General features: G+C 38.7%; 1 protein-coding gene across 32 annotated transcripts in view; it reads right to left on the bottom strand.

Moving 5' to 3' along the window:
• SYTL2 (synaptotagmin like 2) overlaps positions 1–24306 on the bottom strand; it is a 104241-nt gene that overhangs the window by 7237 nt on the left and 72698 nt on the right. For 8 of the 32 annotated variants that reach the window (XM_019739596.2, XM_019739600.2, XM_019739597.2 and 5 more), the window contains 9 exons: positions 20321–24187; positions 17551–17652; positions 15509–15562; positions 14242–14289; positions 10458–10552; positions 7448–7567; positions 5353–5522; positions 4156–4258; positions 1924–2094 (listed from right to left, as the gene is read on the bottom strand). In XM_019739596.2, coding sequence (XP_019595155.2) covers positions 1924–2094; positions 4156–4258; positions 5353–5522; positions 7448–7567; positions 10458–10552; positions 14242–14289; positions 15509–15562; positions 17551–17652; positions 20321–24187 — 4730 coding nt within the window. The other 24 variants (XM_019739608.2, XM_074335652.1, XM_074335651.1 and 21 more) reach the window with 17 other exon arrangements.

Raw genomic sequence — 24306 nt, 5'->3', positions numbered from 1 at the left:
GGTGCAAAAGTAATTGCGGTTTAAAAGGTTACAAATAATTGCAAAAACCCACAATTACTTTTGTACCAACCTAATATTATTTTCAAGTATCAGAGAGATAGTTTTACTTTCAAATTCTGGTCCTTTAGAGCCTCATTTCCAAAACATGGTTATGCATCAGAAACATAAGGCAAGTTAGTTAAAAATGAGATAATTTTGATATCTTCTAAGGACTTCAGATCCAGTAACTCTTGGGTAGAGTTAGAAATAAGTGCTTCAGTGATTTTGATGTGATATTTGGAAACCATTTCTGAAGTGGAATTGTTTTATTGTGTAGACACTAAATAATGGTTTGTATTAATTATATATATAACATATATTATATATTAGATAGATAGATAGATAGATAGATAGATAGATAGATAGATAGATAGATAGATATAGGTATAGATATATGCCAGGGTGCCAGAAAAATATATACAAGTGCACACTCTGGCCAACGTTGCTCAAGCAGTAGTTCACCGTAATCAGAAGTGTTCGGACGCTGATGGTAACCACTTTGAGCACCTCTTGTAATTGCAGAAGTCAAACGTGACTTGTATTCATCTTTTGTTATTCGTATATATTGAGTATTACAATTTTAATACAGTTTGTTTCTTTCTTAAAATGTGTATACATGTCTTTGGTAGTGTGTATGTGTGTGTGTGTGTGTGTGTGTGTGTGTGTGTGTGTATCATTTCCAGCTGTGATGGACTACTAGCTGGATCACACCAACCCTCATATTGGGAATAAAAAACTGATTAAAACTCTATTTGAAGGTGGCAAAGAATTACTGAGATAGACAGGACTCAAATGAACAAGACATTGGAGTCTGACATTTTTCTCTGTTTTCCACTTTGAGGCTTTAGCTGATTTTATGTAGTGCCAAACTGTGAGAATAAAAAGCCTAGCAGAAAGAGACTAAGAAGCAGAGCAGGGCTTTTGGCAGTCTCACTGGGCTGAGGAAACAAAAACTGGAGTCCATGGCCAGCTCAGGAGGAATGGCCTCAGATAATACCCTAGAGTGGTTCTCACAGTACGGTCCCCAGGCCAGCGGCATCAGCAACGCCTGGGGACTTGTCAGAAACACGTAGTCTTGAGCCCAGACCTTACTGAACCAGAAACCTTGGGAAGAGGGCCCAGAAATCTGTGTTGGAGTAATTCCTTCAGGTGAACTGGATACACGCTAAAATTTGACAACTACTTTCTGTAAGCTTTCAGTCGGAACCCACAGCCTAAGAACATGGGCAGACTAGATCAGACCACACGAAACCAAAACCCCGGTGTCTAGTCAGTTCATTCCCAGACTAGATTAAGGGGGGGTCTGTCCCTACCCTGTGTGTAAGAAGCAAAAATAAACCATCTCAAATGATCCCTAGAATTTTTCATACACAATGTTCGGCATGAATAACGAACAAAAAGGCATACCAGGACAAAGCACCAAATGACCAAAACAAGATAAAACATTTTAGATAAGAGAGACTCACAAATGTGTAAGATATTGGAGTTTTCAGATGCACACTTTAAATAACTTGTTTATTGTATTCATAAAGATCATGTTAAGATGGAGAATTTCAGCAGAGATGTGGACTTTATGAAAAAGAATCAAATGAAAATACAAACCTGAAAACTGTAATAATTGAGAACTTGTAAATAGGTAAAACAGCAGATTAGACATAGCAGATAAGAAAATTATTGAATAGCCAACTTGCAGCATAGAGAGGGAAAAAATAAAGGAAAAGTAAATACAGAAACAAGCATAAGAGATGTGGGACAGAGTGAAGAGAAAGAATGATCCCACACTATAGATAAGCTTTCTGAACGAAAATGCAATGTACAGTAGCTTTCTCCTGTACACTAGGTCCCCAACCAACCAACCAAGCAACCCCAAAGCTCTGAACTTACCTTCCGCTTCAGAGGGTACCACTTCAATTGTTTATTCTGTTTGTTGTCCCAGTCCCAAGTTTCCAAATCAAGTTCCACTTCCCCCAGAAAACTATTGCGTTTAAATGTATCTCGATGCCAGACCGACAGGTTCAGCGTCTGTGTCTTTAAGATTTCCTTTTCAATTTTATACTGCAGTTCAAAGAAGGAAATTAAAGTGAATAATATTATTTTCTGCCAAAGTTATAATAACATAGAGATGAAGAGAAAAGTCATCTGTGTAGATCAGATTTTCTCATCTGTTAGGTTTCAAGTCTCAAGAATATTGCACAGTCATCTTATTCTAAGTGTCTTCTTTCAAAGAGCTAAAATCCATCTTTCACAAAAGCTGATTTTCTTTGCCCCTCTGGAAAAAGCAAACCATGGCTCAAATATCATAGCTGGTAATAGCTTTCTGAAAACAAAAGCCAATTATTCTTTTTTTTTTTACTGGATGTTTTTAGTTCTAAGTAGGTATAACATAAATCAAATGCAATCTGAAAATACAAATGAAGTTTAATCCAATGGTCTGTTTTCTACCTAAGGACAAAGTATACTTTTTAATAGACTTTATTTTTTAGAGGAGTTTTAGATTCACAGCAAAACTGAGTGGAAAGTACAGAGTTTCCATACAGCTCCTGCCCCCATATACACACAATCTCTCCCACTATTGATATCCTGCAAAAACAAGGTATTTTTCAAGAAAAGATACTTGATTTTTCCTGCTTTGTATGGTCAAACGGAAAATATTTGGCATCCTAACAGTTTCATCTAAAATGCAGTCAGTCCTTGATTATATATAATCATGGAAGGGATAATAGTACTTGGAATCTAAAAATAATTTCTATTTGGCTTTATGATGTACTACTTGAATATCCATTTTGGTTGTAGCAGACTTGCTTTACTTTGAATTTACCATTTAAATTATCTGGCTTTTCCTGAGTATAGGGTTGAAGTAGCTGACCTAGAAATAGCTAGGGTGCTGAGGTATAGCATAGTCAAACTGCCATTAAAACTTGCTACAGAAAATTCACCCATGGATGACTGAGAGTTAATTTAACTCTACCTCTTTTCTCAGAGGATAACCAAATACTTGGGCAGAATTTTCAGAAAGAGGGAATGAGCAGCACTTTTTCTATTTGTAGTTTTAAATTATCTGTTCCTCATCACTTAGCATGATGCAGTTTGGGGGAAGAAAAGAATATGGGTATTTGAGCCAGGGATGTTTTCCATTTATCTGTCCTTCCAATAAACATTTTCTGGTGTACCTATCCCAGACACTGTACTAAGAGTCAACATTTATTAAGTGTTTAATGTGTACTAATCACTTCATGTATATTTAATGTTCACAGCTACTGTTGCAGGTAAGTAGGTACTACTATTATCTCCCCTTTGCAGATGTGAAGTGCAGACAGGTTAAGTCATTGACTCAAGAACACACAGTTTCTAAACAACACAGAGTTGGTCCCCGCCCTCAGAGAACTTACAATTTAATGGAAAAGCAGACAAACCAGTAAAGTGCTGAGTGCTAATAGAGTCTGTTATAAAACAAGAAGACGGAGGGAGCAGACAGCAGGGGCATTGAGGGGTCCAGGACAGCCTCTCATAGGATGAGGCATTTAAGGCTGTAGGAGGTAGTTAAGGATGGAATGTGCGGGAAATATTCCATCCTAAAGGGACAGAGAGTCCCAGCCCAGTGAGAAAATGTAGTTCTTCCCAAGCACAGAACAAAATCACAGCGACCTGAGCAATGACCACAAATGTGAAAAGATGAGGCTGGAGCTCAGGTTGCGAAGGCCCTGGTGTGCAAGTGAAGGATGGACTTGACCCTGAGGATAATGGGCATCCTAAAAGGTTTTAAGTGGAGAAGTAACCATCAGAATTACACTTTTAGAAGATCATTTTCATTGCAATGCTCAACTGTATCAGCTGTGTATCCTTGAGCAAGTCATTCTGTTTCTCTAAGCTTCTTTTGCCTCACCTGTAGGATGCAGATAATACCTGCCTGGCCGGGTATGTAAGGAATGAATGAGATAATGCATGCAACATTTATGGTGTATCATCTCATACAAAGCATATTTTCCAAAAATGTCTATTCCTTTCCTTCTCCTCTCTTGGTGACTGACTTCTTCTGTAGAGATGCTACTCAGGAAGATGTGGCTATTTAAACACATAGGTCACGATTTAGGATTTTCCTAAAGAGTTCATAGATACCCGCAATATCTCGTTATACACAGGATTCAAAGTTTTCTTCACTACAAGTGTTTTCTTCTTGCCCATTTTGCCCTTTTCTGGTAACAGGTAAGTCTTTACATATCTAAAAAGAGAATTGAACAGACAAGAAAGTCAGAGAAAGCTGTAGTGGTATTTCCACTTCTACTTTTAAAAATGCATTGAAAATTAACAGAAATAATTATTTCATGATAACGAGAAAAGCAGTAAGTAATAAATATCCTCACCAACACCTTTGTACTTAAAAGTTTAAAGTGATTTCAGTGGAATTGACAATTTTATATTGTTTTGAAGATTTTCAGAATTCTTTTCATTTGTCCTTATCTATTAAGGGCGTATGGGGGGTAGGAAAACAACAGACCTCAGAGTGCTTAATTCTATTGGCTTGTTTCCTATGAAGAAAGGCTTTGCAGAATTTTTTTTAAAAGTTTTGTTACTGTCTTTTGAAAACCAATGTCAGCACACACCCAATCAAACCATATGCAATGTAAAAATATATATATATTGAGCCCACTTGTTTTTATAATGAAAGCAAAAAGAAGTGGGCTTATGCTAGCAAAATAATTAAGAATCAGACTTCTGCATAGGGATAGGTGGTAACACCATTTAACTTTTGCAAAAATCCTGAAGTGCAATTAAACCTATGAGTTCAAAGATGAAGTGTTAATTCCGCCTAAAGTTCTTCTGTAGAGTATAATTTAAATATGGAAATGATTTCATTCTAGAATTTGAGCTATTTCTGTACCACTGAACATTATGAAGTGTGTGCCACATGTCCCTAATTTTAGAGAAAGTTTCAGAGTGTTGTGGAAAGAGCCTGGGATTCGAGCCCTCATTCTTCATTGTGCTGCTGACTGTCAGAATTTATGTAACAGGCTGCTTAATTTCTGTGGCCCTTGCTTCCTTATCTCTAAAAAAGAAGTAACTGGACAAGATGACCTCAAAAGCCCCTTCCAACTTGAAACATTTTCTGCCTCTCTGACATTTTTTGTGATTTGATCATTTTGGTATATGAATACATATAGTAAATAAAACAGCATTTCCCCACAACTTTTCCTTTCACACATTCCTTTTAACACAGTCACACCCATGCCCTCCCTTCAATTACTTTCTGTCCTCCGCAATTTCTACAAGATTAAGAGTAACTAAGAGACAACAGTGACCCCAAACTGTACTTACGGGTCTGAACGCTGTTTTTTAGCATCTGCTGCTGCTAAGTCTTTACACTGGGCCACAAAGATATGCAGCTCCTTCAGTGAGTCCACGTAGTCAACGGCAAACTGAATGCTTCCTTTCACTTCCAGATTGCCAAAGTCTCCACTGTAAACGCTCATCACACTGCCACTGACCTGAAAGCATCAGAAACATGCAGCGCTCATCTCTGTCTCGTTCTTGAACCCAACACACGGATCATGGATATAAATCAAAACTTGCTTGCCATTATTTCTCTAGTTTGCATATAAAAGCAATTAATTTAATATGGCATAAACACACAGCAACACAGACAACCTGACATGACAATACATAGCCCAACTAGTGTTTTAAAAAATTGCCCCTAAAACACATAGATGAAAAGTGAAATGAAAAGTTATTTAGATTTTGGCTCGTTTCATAGCAGGGTGATTTTATGGTAAGGGGTATTCAGAATTCCATCTTTAGGCATGCTTAGTATTTAAAGTGTTAAAGAAAGGAGATGTGAGAAGCCCCAGGCACACAAATCACAGTGACACATTGCTCGATCCAATTTCCAAGGCACTAAAAAGGAATTTTACTATGTTACCCATCCACTGAATCTAGGAAAATGCTGACTGAGCCATAAGCTTTTAGAGGTCAGGAAGGGTAGAAAATGGATGATTGATGAAGGGAGTTTAAAGTCTTCCCCAGACCATGCATTAGATTGTTAGCAGCAGAAATTCAATTTAAATAGATCCTTAAAAAAAAAAGTTTGAGACATGTGAAGCTACCGTGTTTCCCCAAAAATAAGACCTAGCCGGACAATCAGCTCTAATGCATTTTTGGAGCAAAAATTAATATAAGACCCAGTATTATATTATATTATATTATATTATATTATATATTATATTATATTATATTATTATTACATAAGACCTGGTCTTATAGTAGAATAAGACATGGTATTATATTATTATATTATATTATATTATATTATATTATATTATATTATATTATATTATATTATATTATATTATATTATATTATGTTATATAAGACCTGGTCTTACATTACAGTAAAATAAGACCGAATTTTATATTAATTTTTGCTCCAAAAGACGCATTAGAGCTGATTGTCTAGCTAGGTCATATTTTCGGGAAACACGGTAGTTAGAATTTAAGCACAGCTTTATCATTTGTTTAGCATACCTGGGCCATGTACCTGGAGAGCTATGTACATGTGCAGGTGTATGTATATTAGAGAAATATTTGGATTAGTGTATGTAGATATATTTACATATATACAGAGGGTGTCAAAAAATGTATACACATTTTAAGAAAGGAAAAAACTGTATTAAAATTGTAATACTCAATATATACCAATAACAAAAGATGAATACAAGTCACATTTGACTTCTGCAATTACAAGAGGTGCTCAAAGTGGTTACCATCAATGTAATTTTAATAGTTTTTTTTTTTTCCTTTCTTAAAGTGTGTATACTTTTTTTTTTGGCACCCTCTGTATATTTCTACACACATACTACAAGCACACACAACTACCTCACTTTAAGAAAGAAGTTCTACATAAAGTCAAATTCTCTAAATCAAATGCGAGCAACCACATTGAAAGAACTTTTCTTTTAAAACCCTGTTCAGAAGCCTTCTATAAGGCACAGAATCACCTCTCCTATTCTTTATGGGATTCAGCACTTTTATTCATCAAGCTTGCTAAGAGAGTTACAATTCTGTACCCGCCAACAGTATATAAAAGCCTATCTGATATAAGTAGACTTTATAATAGATATCCATGTCTTGCACAGAAAAATTTAGTGGTTCATTTTGTTGGAAATTCAGGTTTATTTTTGAAGTGCTTACATCCAAAAAACCAGATTGATTTATAACGGGTATGAACTCTTTGATGCTTAAAAAAAAAGAAAAAGGAAGATGTAGCTAGCCAGAAGCTAATGGTGGTTTAGAAGTAAAAGCTTGTGCCTTTGGAATCTGCGAAACACAACAGGAGGCCATTTTACAGTAGCAGGAGCATGGCAGAGCGAGGTTCACGCAAGCGGTGAGATATTAACATGGAGCCTTTGTTTACATACAGAAGACAAGGACGTCATGCCAGAGGAGCTGCTAAGATTGGTTAAAGAGCTTGGGCTCTTCTTGTGTCTGCTGAGCTGGTAACTGCTTTCTGATGCTGTATCTGTTTCTCTGTCATCACTCTACAAAACATCATATAATATACACAAAATTTAAATGCAGAATGAGTCAAGATCAGAATCTCTGTTTAAAGATAATATTTTGGTATCCCACTGATCTATGATATTTCCCAAGGTCAAAGGACACAAGTGCTAATTGCCATGGAATGGGATTCAGGGTGGGCTGAGTGGTCTGCCTTGGACCTCACTAAAGGAGGACAGCAGTGCTTAGCTACCAAAGTAACAGAATGATTTTTTTTTTCATCTACAAGGTAGTCCCAAGATGATACAAAAGACAGCATGACTGTGAGCTTTCTTATTCTTTCTTAATATTACATATTTATGTTCCTTGAAGAACTTTACTGATATATATGAGAAATTAACTTTACCCAGACAATAAAATGTCTAAGTTTTAGTGTCAAACCATAAAATGTCATGCTTCATTTCTCTCATTATTAACATAGCTTTAACTTTCCTAAAAATCAAACCTTTTACTTATGACACTATTAAAGTAGGAAAAATAAATGCTAGTCTGATCTGTTTTAACTAAAAGTTATATATTTAAAAAAATTTAAATCACCTCATATGAATTTCTATAGCGCTACTGTGCTTATCTATTTGTTGCTATAGGGAAGTATATTAAATTATACATTCTACCCACATTAAGAGTTTAACACATTTATGGAAAAAAAATAGTAACAAAGTGCTTATTTTACATATGTCTCAGGAAATATTTACCTGGGTCAAGAAAGAAAAATAGCAACAATAAGTATTATATTTAGATCTAAAGTTTATTAAATGGCAGCTTTAAAACGTCATGGTTCAGAATGAGCTCCTTTGGAGGGTAGAGAGCTTATGAAGCAGTTCATGGCTCCTGGGGTGAGGAAAACACCTTTATGGCGGAGGAGTTAGTTCATGCCGACATATTCCAGGGCCATGCAATTATGTATCAATATAACAGATGCCAATTCTAGTGCAGATTAAGAAAGGAGTTAAAGAAAAACAAAATTGATGACTTATATGGATGACAAAAGAATACTCAAGGATTAGAAAAAAAAAAAAAATCCAAGCCTTTCTAAAGTCTCTGTTGTTGCACTTTCCCCCACATGTTTGCAGCCGATTTCCTTCTATTATAGCATGTACTACATTCTACCTAGTATATCAGATGATTAGTTAATTGTTGGAAGGTCTTGTTGACCTGTAACACTGGTTTTCACACAGTTGGCACTCAACACGTTACTGATGCTAAGTCTCAAAGGGATAATGGACAAAGGAGTGAGGCCTGATTTCATCTCCACTTTCTTTAGTATTCTGTCCAACCCCCATGTACTTTGAAAGGGAAAATGATACAGCTTAATTTGACATCTCTGATGCACAAACTCAAATGATTTGGACTCTTGTGTGGAACTGAGACAGCAGGTTAAAACTGAAGGGCGGAGAAAAAAAAAAAAAACAGGCAGGAACTGGCATTATTTGCCTCTCGAATTATTATACGGTCCATTCACATGACCCTCCAAGATCAAAGCACATTACAAAGGTATAAGAGCATAGAAACTCCACGAGGTGCCCACGGTTGGCCTCCAACTAATGAGTCAGTTTCAAAGAATGAGTGGTTCTTTCCAAAGGAACCTTAATGTGGGCTCTTAAGCCCATGCAAGAGCTGATTGTTTGCAGTTAACAGTTCATCTAAGGCCCAAGAATGGTGCCCAGAAGGTTGGGAGAGGAGGGGTATAATGTATGTGTTGTCCAAAGCTTTCTTCATATTCCATCTACGAAGAGAATGCTTGAGGAGGAAGCTTTTTATTTCACCATCAAAAATCAGACCCAACCTGCAAACAGTAATAGCTAACACTTACTGGGAACTCACTATGTATCAGGCACCACGCTATTTGTTTTCTCCACATTAGCTCGCTGAGTCCTCACAACCTAAGGAGGTAGGTACTAGGAAACCAGACCCAGGGATGTTAAGGAACTTGTCCGTGATCACACAGCAAATCAGCAGCATAGTCAGGACTAGGAATGTCTGAGGTCAAAGCTCAGACTCCTAACCGCCTGGTTGCAAGAACATGGAATCTTAGTTACGTCAAAGGACCTGAGTGACAGTACTAGATCTACTTTTTAGCAGCTGTGGGATTTTGGGAAAGTTACTTGACTTCTCTGAGGCCCTTTCTTCTTTTATAAAATGGAGAAAACAGTACTTACCGCATTGAGCTAGTGAGAGTCAGATAACAGAATGAATATGAAGTGCCTGATACTAATGAGGTACTCAGTGAGTGGTAGGTAACAGTCTTGTTCTCACTTGAGACAGTAACAGCATGGGAGTCAGATGTGGGCCTTGGTCCTGGTTCTACCTCTTTCTAGCTGAGGGAGGTTACTTCACCTCTCTTAGTCTCAGTTTCCTCATCTGTAACATCTGGGGATCGTGAGGGAGCCCACCTCGCAGGGCTGCTGGAGGATTAAATGAGATAATGTATATAAAGTGCCTACACCCAGTAGACATCCTTAAAGTTTGCTATATCATTGTTAATTATTTTAACAAATGCTTTCAAGCTAGTCACGCTACCTAGACTAAGCTTCCAGAAATCAACTCTGCTCTAAACGAGGAGTAGTTAGTTCATGCCAACATATTTCTGCCTGGATTTCTTACTTTGTACCCACTTTGAAACAAAAGTCACATTCCCAAATCTATGCAATTTGACTTCTCTACCAGAAAGAGTTACCGTTGGAGTCAAATGAGACATACCTTGCCTTGTTCCAGGATGAACAACACTACCTCTATTGATATGAAAGGCAAGGGTCAGTCCTGCTGACCTCTTTGGTCTCTGCCCCGGCTGAATACAAACTCACCAACCTTGGCATAGCAAATCCACCTCTTTCGTTCCATTTTTTCTGAAGGTACAAAAGACAAACTTGCCTCATCTTGGAGAAATGCTGGAACAGACTTGCTCATCCTTTTGAGTTTGTCGGGGTGGGAAAACTGATTATCAGGCTGAGAAGGCACTGTGGAAACTAAACAGCAGCATTTTCGTTCAAAATTATCCATACAATTGTCAGACAAACATAAGGCATAAGTTGAAAACACACTTTTCTTTCATCTATGAACAGAGATGTTTTTGTAAAAAGGTTAAAGGTACAGTAATTCACATGCACGTAAGGTAAGCAACATGCAGTTTATAAAAGACATAGGGAAAACTAGCAAGGAGTTGAACCAAATAGAAAATAAAAATTAATTTAAAAACCGTTCGTTTTTATTGAACTGGAGCTGGATTTGAATTATAGTAAAATGTGCTGCCTATGCAATTAGGTTTTAACTTATTTTTTCACATCAGAATTTTGAACCACGAGATCTGTTAATTTATTGATTCATCTCCTTGAGATATATTTTTAACATGCTGCAGGCTGAAAACTATTTCATCAGACAGCAAGGATCTTTGTACACAACTCAATCACAAATGTGCCCTGGCTACTGAGTGTCTAAGAGGAGGTTTGTTTGTTTAGTGATTGTGGGGATTACTTTCCTGACAATGTTGCTCACTCAGAATTAGGAAAGGTTACAATTTCAAAATGAATTACTTTATAGACATTGAAATTATTTAGATACCTGTCAACTCAGAGAATTTTCAAGAGAGGTACCTAAGGCCAAGTTTAAATGATTCGAGTTAGGATACTCCAAGAATTTGATATGAAAATGCAGCAGATGGTTTCTTTCTGCTACAGTAAGAATATGTGCGGAAGTCATACTGTGTTTTCCTGAAAATGAGACCTGGTCTTATATTAAATTTTGCTCGAAAAGACGCATTCGGGCTTAAGTTCAGGGGACGTCATCCTGAAAAATCATGCTAGGGCTTATTTTCCAGTTAGGTCTTATTTTCAGGGAAACACGGTAATAAGATGATGAATTATATTCCTAATTTATATAACTCTCTTTACAACACTGTTTTCTTCTTTGTCTAAGAATCACAATGTCTAAGCTTTTCTTGTAGTGATAGCTTTTATACTGAGTTCATATATTTCAAGGCACTTAGAACAGTGCCTGGCCCATGTAAGTAGGCTCTATATACGTATTTGCTAAACAACAACAATAAAATATTATGATAGAGGGGCAGCCAGATGGCTCCTTTGGTGAGAGCGCGAGCTCTGAACAACAGGGTTGCTCGTTCGATTCCCACATGGGCCAGTGAGCTGCGCCCTCCACAACTAGATTGAAGACAATGAGCTGCCACTGAGCTGCCGAAGGGGCAGCCAGATGGCTCAGTTGGTTAGAGCACGAGCTCTTAGCAACAGGGTTGGCATGGGATGGTGGGCTGCACCCCCTGCAACTAAGATTGAAAATGGTGCTGTGCCCTCCACAGCTAGATTGAAGGACAAAGACTTGGAGCTGATGGACCCTGGAGAAACACAATGTTCCCCAATATCTGCCCCCCAGAAAAATATATTATGATAGAGATGTTTTAAATTATCTTTTCAATGTGAAACAAATATACTGACTTTGCTTTATCCCTGAAAGAGATGCTAAGAAAACATAAAAATCAAATTATATTCCTATATGTAACTCAAAAGTCTCAAATTCAGCCCTAAGCATTAGCTAAAGTCATCTTTAGTTAAATGAAATCTAATGAAGGAAAACTGAAAACTGAACTACACATATTAAATATTTGCTTATTCACATAGTTCTCACCTAGCCTTAGGCTCACAAATGTACCAAAATATATTTATGTGTCTCACAAGATGGTAACCCCCTTAATCACTTCCCGTGTATGTTTGTGTATGTGTGTGTGTGTGTGTGTGTGTGTGTGGATGTGGGTGTATTTGAGTGACTTATACAGAAGCAGTGTAAGATGAGGTCCCATGAGGGCACAGGGTAGCCCAATGAGTATGCAAAAACTTTTTATCACAATACTGTTCCCTATTATTTTCAAAGTATATCCCCTACTCAACTGTAGTCAGTTTTACATTTATTGGGCTTTAGTTATTTATGTTTTGATCACATATTTCATTTTTTCAGTTAATCATTTAAACATTTAAAAAAATTTTTTCAATTACAGTTGACAGTCAATATTATATTAGTTTCAAGAATACAGATCATGTATTTCATTTTGTCCTGTGGTAAGAATACACTCTTCACTAGAGAAAAAGAATAATCTCAGCCCAGGCATTAAGAGTCATCTTAGAAAATATCAGTTTAGAGAGAAATTAATTATCCAGAATTCACTACATAATTACTCTATTTGCCTTGACCAATAACTAAGCTAATCAGGAGGTCACAAATGAAGATGCAGATATAGTGGATGGATGAATGGATAGACAGACAGGCAGACAGACGGACGGACGGATAGACAGATGGACAGACAGATAAATATCTATGCCTGTGTTTTGTGTTCACTCCTCAGACTAAACATTGAACAAAACAGCAAGACAAAATAAGATGCCCCAATTTAAGGATTTGCCAGTTCCAAAGCAACCGAAAAAGTCCCTTTTACCCACCACCCCTCCGAGGGACAGCGGTCTTGTTTTCTCTGCCGCAGCAGGACAGAGAACACACACCAAGGGCTGAAGCCTGGATTCTCTTTTTTCCTAGGTAGCTCTTAAGACTTGGTTAAGTCATGCGCCAAAGCAGAGCAACTTCATCTCTGGCAGGGGGACCTCACGAGGACACTTTCAGATTTCAGACTAGCTGTCACTGCTTTCTAGCATTGGCACTTTGCTTCTCCATCTAATGGCTCCTCATTTAAGCTGCTCTTGTCATTAAGACCTATCAGCACATCCAAAGACAGGGGAAAATGTTGTTAAAAGTCCCATGGACGCCTAAGGGCAAGCACGTGTATCATTATCGTCAGATCTCCAGCGTCTAGGACTATGAAACTGACTGAAATCCGGAAGCTCGGAAGACACACACGCATACCTGCGTGCTTTGCTAGGCCCACAAACACCTTTTTAATGTCCTTTCTGTCCTCAACACAGTAGTCACAGGTAAGTATAGTCATCTTATGATTGAACAGAAAAGAGTGAAGAATCATTATCTTTGCTGGGCAGTGGATATTAATTAATGGAGGGATATTCGCCCCCACAAGTGTACATTTATTTCTTAAGATTCAAATGTTCACTTGCTTTACACACTGAATATATACCGGTTGAGTCCAGTTTTGAACCTCAGAACCTAAACCCTGGACATAATAACATTTGCTTCTACAAATATGCAGTGGCATACACAACCACACTTCGTACTAATTGTCAAAGTACAGTTCTTTCTTCGCTCCAAATAAATGATAAATTGCTTCACGTCTACAGTCTTGTGTAAAGGCCACAGAGATCCAATCCTCAAGACCATACTGCAACAGAAAAGCCACGTGATATTGGAAGGTGCCAACTTTATTTTAAGCCAAGACTCAAAGAGCAGAGAGACTAACAAAAGGATTATACTCACCATTAACATATATAGGCAATACCTGTATATGTATATAAAATAATTTTTTAAAATCTGTAACTCTCCCTCCATGGAACCACAAATTAATCTTTCAACACAGACAGTAGTAAACAGTTTGCAATAAAACCCTTGCCAGAATGAAATAGTTTTGTAAGCTGCAAGAGTTTAGTACCAATAATAAAGCTGTTATTAATGGGGTTAGTTATTTCAGTATATTTAACATCGTGTAGAGTGGCAACATTTAGTCATTTGTGAGAAAGATCCTGCTACTCACTTCCTGGTATGCATTCATTTGTATCTCGTTCCTGATCTGCTTTTTGATCTACTCAGAAGAGCAACATTGAGAATAAATACCATTTTAACAGAAGGATTAAAGAGACATGCAAGTAAAGCTCAAATGTCAGTTTCACAAGTGAGACTGCAGAATACATCTGACAGGTTTTCAGCTTGCTTTGATCCACTCCCCAATTTGACTCTTCCTTAGCTTCTTTAGGGCTCCTGTTCAACTAAAAATACGACATCCAGCATAGGAGCTGTTTGGTATCTTTCCTCCAATTTGCTAAGAAAATGGAAGGAGCACGGGACAAGGAGTAATGACACTGAGATTCTAGTCCTAACCTCCACTGACTGACTAGCTACAGGACCTTAGACAAGGCAGCTACTTTCCCAGAGCTTTTCTTATCTGTAAAATGAAGGTGAAAATCCCTGTCCCACCTATTTCGATGAGGTTGTTGTAAACAGAGTGAGAAAGACAAAACTATTACATAAAAGTAAGGAATGATCTTTGAGGATCTCTGTTGCTGCCTTTATATGGGAGAGCTCGGTGAATACACATTTTTATTATTATAGTGAAGGCAATTTAGAAAACAGAATTCCAGCATACAACTATAAATTATACATTTGCATGATTGCTGAACTATAAAAATCATACTCCTTTCCATCCCTCCCCCCACCAAGGCACTATTCCATTATTCATTTTATATCGGAGCCAAGTGATAGCTGATGAACTGATAAGCTTCAAAATCTTCTGACTCCATAATAGTCAGAATCAGTTCATTTTACCCTTGGTCTATACTGTCATTTACATGAGCAGAGGCAGGATCCCCACTTTTGTTCCAGGATTTTTTTCTTTGAATATAAAGCTTTACCAGGTATGCCCAGGGAGATCTAAATGCTGAGAACTTGAGAATCAAATATAGAAACAACTTAACCGAGGAACCCACTCACAGGGAGCTCTGCTGCAAGTCAGAGTAGCAAAAATCCGCTATTTCCCACAGAAATACAATTTTCTATTTATAGAAACCCTCGCTTCCCAAGGGTCTCCGATGAGATCCTCACAACGCTATCACTAGCAGAAGCCTTAAGAAAACAAACAGCATTAAATGCACCAAGTCAAAACCATTTCATAATAACTTAGGCACCATTCATCACCCAGGAGCAAATGACGTTTCTATTTATCCAACAGCGTCATCCCGGTGACTGCCCAGAGCGCCCCAGAATCTAACACACAGACAGACATGCAAATACATAAAGATATTTACCATCTTCAGCACTACGTATTAATTCTTCTGGCAGATTATCTACTTTTGCTTGATCTGTTCAGGAGAAATTAACAAATGGTTAACACGGCTGACCCTTGGTGAGAAAGAACAATGAGGTTGTCCCTGAAAGCCCCCGGAGTTGGAAGCAATTAGTCAAGATGCAGTGAGGGGTGCAACCAAGATGTCTTCCCCCAAATACTTTCTCTTTAGATTAGCTACTTGAGCCAGTGCCATAGCAGGAGCTCCCATTTCAGCCCCGACGCAGCTTACATCAGCATACTGCTGCACACGGACTCCCAAGGGTTAGAGGGTTAGCTCAGAGAAAGCAATCGGCTGGCAGCAGGAGAAAGCATGGGGCTGCAACAGCCTCTCTATTCTTCTAAAAAGGGTGAGATGTTAACCATGACTAACACCTTCCCAAACCCATGGTCATTAACAAATATTTCTGTGTGTGCATCACCATTTGTGTACGCCTCTGGGAGCCTTGCTTGGGAAGTCAACTGAAGAGATGTAACTGGGGACCAGCTGCTAAGTGGAATCTTGGCAGGCGAGTGTGAGAGTGGGTATCGGTATTTGGAAGGGAGCGTGCAGGAATACCCATCAGCTGATGGTGATTTTTTTTTTTTAACCCTACACATTCCTGAGTACTTTAAAGCTGCACCATGGAAATAGCCTTAAGCTACGCAGGCAAGTTCAATTTGCCAAATTGAACAATCGGTGCTGAGGTTGTGTGTTTTGTTTTGTTTTTTCCTCAGGGCCCATCACCAAGAACAATCGGGGTTGTCCAACAACGGGATTGCACACTCCTCTGGAAGCATTCCAGAGGATGTGGGGGTTGGCCACCTGTTGAGGAGGCTTTAGAGGGAATTCCTGCATTGGAGGGAGTTTGGAATGGGTGACCTTCAAGGTCCCTTCCAAGCCTGAGATTCCAACATCTTTGGCAGGGTTAGGACTGCATGCCAAATTAGGAATACTGCCTTTGGAGCCCTGGGAATCTCTGAATTTTAGACATTGTTTAGTGGCTTTTCCCCCCCTTTTCCTTTTTAAATTCTGACTTCCTAGTCTCAATTGCAGATGCATAAAAAGTATTCTAAACATGACAATGGTCAATTTTTAATCATAAGTTTGGCAGTGATTAACTTTCACTCAATAAACTTTCTCATGACCATCTGCAATCCTGGGGGTATATCTTAGCTTAAAAATAATAAGAACAAAGCCCCTAGAAGTCATGATTGCTAAGTCCATTTGTCTGGCTCACAAGTCCCTATGTTCATACGTTATGTTTTATCATACTTCAGAAATCCTTCACCCATTAAAGCAGCAGCCAGTGGGGAAAGTTGTGCCTTAAGTGTTGCGTGTCAGGTAGTCTTTAGGCTTATAGTTCCCGTGTCCAAAAGAAATACATGAAAAGAAGGGATAAAAGAAAAAGGAAAGTCCTTGAAGCCAGGGACTAATTCATCTCCACATCACGCAAAATTCATCAGACATCCAACACTGTCATGTACAACATGGTCACTTCGTAAATGCTCTTGACAATAGTCTGTTGATTTTGAGTCCCAGCTCTGCTGTATGATCCTAAGCAAGTTACTTGACCTCTCTAAGCTTCATTTTCCTCATCTGAAAAATGGGGACAACAACTTGACACTCACAGGGTTGCTTACGCCAGGTAAATGAAATAATGCATGTAAAACGCTTAGGCGAGTCTTGGCACCTAGTACACAATGTTAGTTGCTACTGCTAGAATCACTAGCTACTATCTTTTAAAACTCACTGTACTTGAATAAACATGCAAACTGGGATTCTTCAATGCAAGGAAATCTAGTGTTCTAGTAACCAAACCTCATGCATTATTTTTGAAGCAAAGTTCCAGCTGGATTAGGGTGAGACTCTTTAGCTCACTTGGGAAAGGTTATTCTCATCTGTTAAGCCCCCCTTTAGGGGGGTTGCCTTGCTTCACAGCATGCAGTGAGGCCACAGACGAGCACATAAGCATTTTGAAGCTTAGATAGGGGCATGAACAGTGGGGCAAACTTTATTCTCACTTGATGAGTCTGATGAAATGTCTTCTAGACTTTTGGAAGGCATTTTCCTAGCAGCGCTCCTTTCCAAAGTTTTCAAAACAGGACTGGGTTCTTCTTCTGAACCTGTTACAAGACAAAACTGATGAACGCTGCACAATACAAAAAAAATAAAACTAAAACAAAAACACCCACCAAACTCTTATTTTTTGGTCAAGAAATATTTGCAAGCATAAATCAGATAGAAACAAGATTACCACATTAATGTCTTCTACACCTCTATTTTAGGCCCATGATTTGTTCTGTGCCAGACTTTGAATCTTTCCACTTCACTTCTCGCTTTTGAAGATAGCCACAACATGGTTTTAGGAACATTAAAAAAATTAGCTGAAAACCATAGAAGGCAGGATTCAGATGTTTAACATCTGTGTATAATCGAATACACAGATGGGTGAAGTCTCTTGATCAACAGATGTAGGCTTTTGGGGTTTTGTGAGCTAGTAAAATTTCCATCAAAATGTTGGGAAATGACATGAGGTAGTCAATTTTTTATTTTGCTAAGGCATTTTAAATGGGGGGATGGGGGTGGTGGTGTGATCTATCATCTACTAATGTCTTTACTTTATAAAAGGAAAGACATTTTAGGACCAAAAGGGGGGGAAGGGCATAACCTCAGAATAACTAAATACATCTAACTGAATACATCTAACCTTACAAAAAATTTCTCTAGATAGTACTTAAGTTTTCTATTTTGACAGTAAAAACTCCGTCCTGGATAAGCCCTGGTCTGAGCACTATCATTTATCACTGTTGTATTCTCAGGACCTAAAACAGTTGTTGGCAATAGGCATTTCAAAAATGTTTGCTAAACCCATGAATGATCCCATTAAGGAGTCAATGAATTTGGGAAGCACTTCTCTAGATACTAATATTTTACTGAAATGCATCCCACTTCTGCTTAGTGTTAATAGGTATTCTACAGCAAATGGATTCTACGATGAATGAGATTCAGGATGCCTTGGGTTCAAATTTAAAAGATTTCTCACTATAGACCTTCTCCGAAACTTTAATATGCTAACCACGTGTATAATCTCCTAGCATTTTCAAAAGTATTGGACCATGGAACCCCTCCTCCACCTTTTCAAAGAAGCATGTTGAAGTATTGGTTGGTGGAGACTCAAACATGTCAGGTTGCTCCCCAAAACTACGGTGGCTTTGTAGTCAGGCTCCTCCCTACTTTCACCCCACCCCCACACACTTGTTTTAAAATAATAATTTAGGTTAGAGGACATCAAACTATGACTGTACCATTGTATATCTCTTATTTGGCTTATAATTTTAAAACACCTCCTCTGGGCTCTGTCTGGGTGAGTATTTAAAATTGATTACTTCATTTTTAGACAGGCTTCTTGCTTTTCAATCGGTGACGCTGATACATTATAAATGTAGATACGTACACTAGGCAATAGTCTCCAATGTAAGTGCAAATTTGCAAGCCCTTCTCCTCCTAAGGGTCAGCTTCCCTAGTAACTGATGGGGTAACTTAGTACAAATCTACTTCAACAAGTTTAACATCTTACATGTCTGGTTTCAGAGACTGGTGTTTCACTTTCCTTTTATTACCAGCAACATTTGCTAAAGGGCGTCAACTTAATTAATTAGGATTAAAAACGAGTTCTTTGGTCAGTTTTCAAGAAGCCCTACAGCTACTTGCCAAGGAATCCAAACCTCACAAGGTGGCCACTCAGTAAATCTTATTTGTTCTCAATGAGACCGCAGGGGGCTTGAAAATGACAAATCCCTATTAAAATTACCAGGAAGGTGATCAACACTAGTTATTGGGCAACTTTGGTTAAAATGTCCTGCGAGAGAGCATCTTTTATCATTTCATCGCTCTCATCAGGTAACTTCTCGTTCCTATTTGCTCCTGCGTGTCTCTGCTAAAATGCCCGTGTTGATCAGAACAGCAAACTGAGACAAACCCTGTTTTATAGCCTGGCTGAGACCAGTACCCCCAAATCCACTTAGATGAATATGGTAATAGATTAAGATCTTTATCTATTTAGTCAAGTCTGGAGTCAAAGAAATGCCACAAGCCAGATAATGCCCGTGGGTGGAATCAAATGAAGTCATCTGACCAAAGTCATACTCTAGGAGGGGAAGATTCTGCAGATAACTGAAAACAAGAGGGAGAGAGTGACAACAAAAACTCTATAGCACAAGGGATCCAAGGGAAAGAAAGTTCCAGCTGTGCACTTTGTTCCTGGTATTTAGCCAGTACTATGGTAAGATATTGCTCTTAAAAGGGAAATCCGTGCCCATTTGTGGCATTTTTTTGCCACAAATCTTACGAAAGACTTCTGTTTGGATTGCCAATTATAAAAGAAATTCCAATTATTTCCAGGAAGAAAACTAGCAGGAATGTTTTAGAGGTAGTTTCTAAACCCAAAAAAGTTTAAAAATATTTTTGAAAGCTAAAAGTTTTATTGTTGATTAACGAGAATGAGAATAAAGAGAATAAAGTGCCAGTGAGAATATTAATGAGAATTAATGAGATTCTAAAACACTGCCTTGTAGGAAAAGCTATCTCTATGTAACTTATTTGATTAAGGAATATAAAAGAAAATATAGTTTTTCATTAAGAAAGGCTAGCAGGAACTGAAGTGATAAGAAGAATTCAGCACCATTTGGGAGTGTCAAATTAATTCCAATTTTAAAAAGTCTATCACCCTTTACATCATCATTCCATAAGTCAATTCATTAACCAATAGATTAAAAACTTCAAAATGCTCACTGGAGGTATTTCTCCAGCTTTCTGCATTAGAACCGATGTTGCCATCTGAAATATCAGAGTCAGAGACACCTTCTTTTTCTTCCTCTTTCTTTTGTCTCTCATATGGTGATGCCAGAATCAATTCAACATTACTTGCTTTTGTAGGGTTTTCCTTGGTGGTCAGGAGAGGAATAGGTTGTCTATCTCTGGACACACTAATTGCTTCAGGTCCCACTTTGAAGCCAGGTTCCTGAAAAGCCCTTTCTCCAGCCCCTGCAAACTCACTTTCACTATTCCTGTACTCTGGGGGTTTTATAGTTTCAGTGGTCCCTGTTTCACGGTCCACATGAAGTTGTGGGATTTCAGGGATCTCAACTCCACTTTCAGAACCACAGAGATCCACTGATAAATCGGTCATAGCTTCTCCTCCCAACACTTTATCACATTGGTTGACTTGAGATTTGAAAACATGATTCTTAAGCTTCATTCCAGGGGCCTCTTGGATTCTCCCCAAGAACCTGGCCTGCTCTGGCTGTAAAGTCTCCTTCTCAGGAGTTTCTTCCTTCACTGACACCTGGGGCTGAGAAGAAAGAGCTTCAGATGTTTCTTTAAGGAGCTTCTCAAAACCAATATCAAAAGCACTCTCAGTTTTTGATGGAGCCTCAGATTTTTTTACTGTTTCTTTTATTTCTTCAGGGTGGAATTCAGAAGCAGCTTGCCTTGGCACTTGAGTACTACCTACTAACTTTGATGAACAAAGACTCTCTGTGTCCCTTTCATATTTTGAGGAGGGAGTTTCCATTGTTTCCTTCAGTAGTTTTTCTAAGCCCGCACTGAATTCAAGTAGCTCTGATTTAGGTTGAATAATTGTTTCCCTCACAATTTCCGCCACTTCCTGAGGTAACTTTCTGCCATACTGAGCAACCGTGGAACCAGATGAGCTAAGTATTTGTTCTGATGGAGCTATTTCAGCAGCTAAATAAGATCCAACTTTATGAGTTTTATCAGGAGCTATGTTGAAGGAATCAAAGTCCTTTCTGTCTGGGACTATGATGTCCACTGTGGCCGAAGAAGTTTTGGGACTACCTGCCGCTTGTCGTCCTTCAGGAAATTCTTTCACTTCTCCAGTAACTACTTCCCTCTCAACTGGATAACTCAACCAAGCTTCTCTAAGTAGCTTTTGTAACACAACATTTACATCATCCAATACAGGTTTGGGTGGAAGAATGATTTTTTCTACAGTCTCTGAAATTTCCCTTTGAGGAGGCAGTGCCTTCTCCTGGGGAGCAAGATGACCATCTCCGGAAGAAGGCGCATCTCGGGAAGAGTTGGCCACATCCCCAAAAGAACCCTTTCTATGAAGATGGGAAGTTTGATCCAATGGGTGAGAGCCTTCTGCAGCCATCTGACACAAGTTCTCCATGTTCAGCTGGCACTCACTACTTTCAGCTTTCTGGGTGAGATCTGTTTTTCCCAAAGTTTTTTCCCCCTCTGGAAAAGGAACTATTCTTCTTCTCTGATAGGCTGACAAATTGCAACTCAGTTCTGTCCCTTTTTCAAAAACTCCACTCTCTTCAGGCTCAGAGCTGACCCTAGTGGTAACAGGTTCCAAGTTGTTTTGTGAGGGAGAGGGTAAACTTTCAGTTCCTTCCTTCAGGAGTTTGTCTAGACTCGCAGCCCAAGTGCTTAGTTTGACCTTTGGAGGAGCTTCTATTTTGTCTACACGCTCATTAATGATCTCCTTACGTCTTTCGGCTTCTTCATCAGTATCAGCAAAATCTGTCTTTTCAGGCCATGTCTTATTTTCAGAAACACCTGGTTCAAGCACTTGTTTTCCATGAACGTTTCCACCAGAAGAAAGTTGGATTACTGGTGATGAAGCTTCTGAAAGCAGCTTCTGTAAGCTGTCATTAAAAATGTCTTTGTAGTCTTTAGACAAAGCCCTAGTTTTCACGATGGATTCTTGAATCTCTTGGTCTGAGAAATCCTTTTCTTCCTTGAACACTGGAGTACCAAACCATTCTGTATTCTTTTCCACATTTTCCTTTGATGACTCATTTCCTGGCAACTGATGAGTGGACTTTCTGGGTGGTCTCAACGGAAATGTGGTTTCATCTGGTGACACCTGGAGTGTGCACTTTGAATTTAATTTCTCTATTTCCTCTGTTGCCGGAACTTTTTTTTGGCTCAGAAGTGTCTCTATTTCATGGGTATTTTCCCCTGATGATTCAATATCATGGAATTCTTTATGTTTCTGGCTACTAAAAGGCACAGAATTTTTTTGGTTTGTTGTGATAGTATTCTTCTCATCATGATCCTGACTGTTTGGCTTGGCTCCTAAGTCCCAAAACTTTCTCAAATTCTCAAATTGAGAGTGATTATAGACCTGTTCTGTACTGGGTTCATTCATTCTTTCTTTTAGTGACACAACTTTAAAGTTGTTGGGATTTGATTCACCAATTAGAGATCTGTCTTTCTCCAAAGAAGTATGTATTTCACTCCCAACATTTGAAGGATGTTGTAGTGCCAGAAAAGTGATGTCTCTTCCAGAATGCAAACTATCTGCCACTGGCAATCTCTTTACAGTCTCATTTGTCTTATTCTGAAACAGAGACACTTTACCTGATTGGTCAGATAAAGGATAATTTTTGAATGCACCTGATATTTGGGCCCTGGCCTCTTCAGGTTTATTTGAGGAATGACAACTGGAGAGATGGGCTGCTTGGCCATCCTCATCTAGGACCACTTGTTTGGCAGTGACTTGATTATATTCATTCTGGTCTGTAGATAAACTGTCCATGGACTTCACAGGCTGATATGCTTTAGCAGAAGGTTGTCCCTGACTGTGTGAAGATGTGGGTTCTTTATGAATTAACTTAGCTGCAGCTTTCTCACCTTCCCAAAATGATATTCTGTCACTTACTCTTTTGTATTTCTCTCTTTGCACTTGGTTTTTGGGACTCTCACTAGCTTTTTCTTGTAGTTGGTCCTCAGGCTTCTTCCAAGCAGATTTGTTGTCGGCAGCCCCAGGGAGCGACTCAATATCCTCTGGCTCTAAAGAAGCTTTCTCGATGAAAGTAGCTCCTCTTTTGCTCTCTCTCTCTGTCCTCATGTCGTCTTTCAAACCTAATTCTTTGACAATTTTTGAAGAGTCAAAATTCACCTCTGAGTTTCCTTTGTTTTTTTCATAAACTTGAACTTTGGGCTCTTCTTCTCCTAAGCTGCCGGCATCCTTACTGTTGCAAAAAACTTGGTCTGCTGCATCAGCTCCTTTGAGGGCACTGTAGGAAGAGTTACTGGTTGGGGGAGGTACCCCATTTCCTTCTATGTTTTTCGAAGTTTGGCTATAGTCCACAGTTTTACTCCCTTGATTTGGACTGTAGATTTCAAATGGGTGCAATATGCCTGGACCTTCCTTGCCTTGTTGGGACAAATTAATAGATTTGGGTTTGATATTCGCATTATCTTGGCAATTTCCAGAAGGCAGCATATTTCCCTCTACCTGGAATGTTGAATCAGATCCCATGGGTGTTAATTCAACTTTGGTGGATAATAGAGCTTTTGAGCCATTTTCATTTAGACTGGTGTCGTCTGTCACCAAGGCAGTAGTGATCTGTGAGTTTGAGTCTGTTTTTCCTTTGGGCTCTATTCTTCGGGGATGTTGGAGAGAGGATTTATTGTCATCAGAATGAGAACTTCGGTTAAACCAGTCTAGGACTTTAGATATGGAATCATCAGTTGTCTTCCTTATCTCAGTGGCATATGGACCAGAGCGTGAGGATGTCTTAGCTTTTAGGGCCTTGAGAAGAGGAGGCTTACCTTGCTGATGGTCTCTAGAACTGCAATCTGGCACCTGAGATGGCTCAGGTTCAACACGAGACAGTTCATCTGCAATACAGAAATGCTTTTCTAAATAAGAAAAGAGAATGCTTAAAGAATTATTATTCAACAACTCACATTATCTTTTAAAAAAGGAACTTTGTATTTTTTACGTGTTCCACACCATT

This window comes from Rhinolophus sinicus, linkage group LG06, assembly GCF_036562045.2.
Source record: "Rhinolophus sinicus isolate RSC01 linkage group LG06, ASM3656204v1, whole genome shotgun sequence".
NCBI classification, from domain to species: Eukaryota; Metazoa; Chordata; class Mammalia; order Chiroptera; family Rhinolophidae; genus Rhinolophus; species Rhinolophus sinicus.
This window is presented reverse-complemented; position numbering and strand designations above follow the sequence as displayed.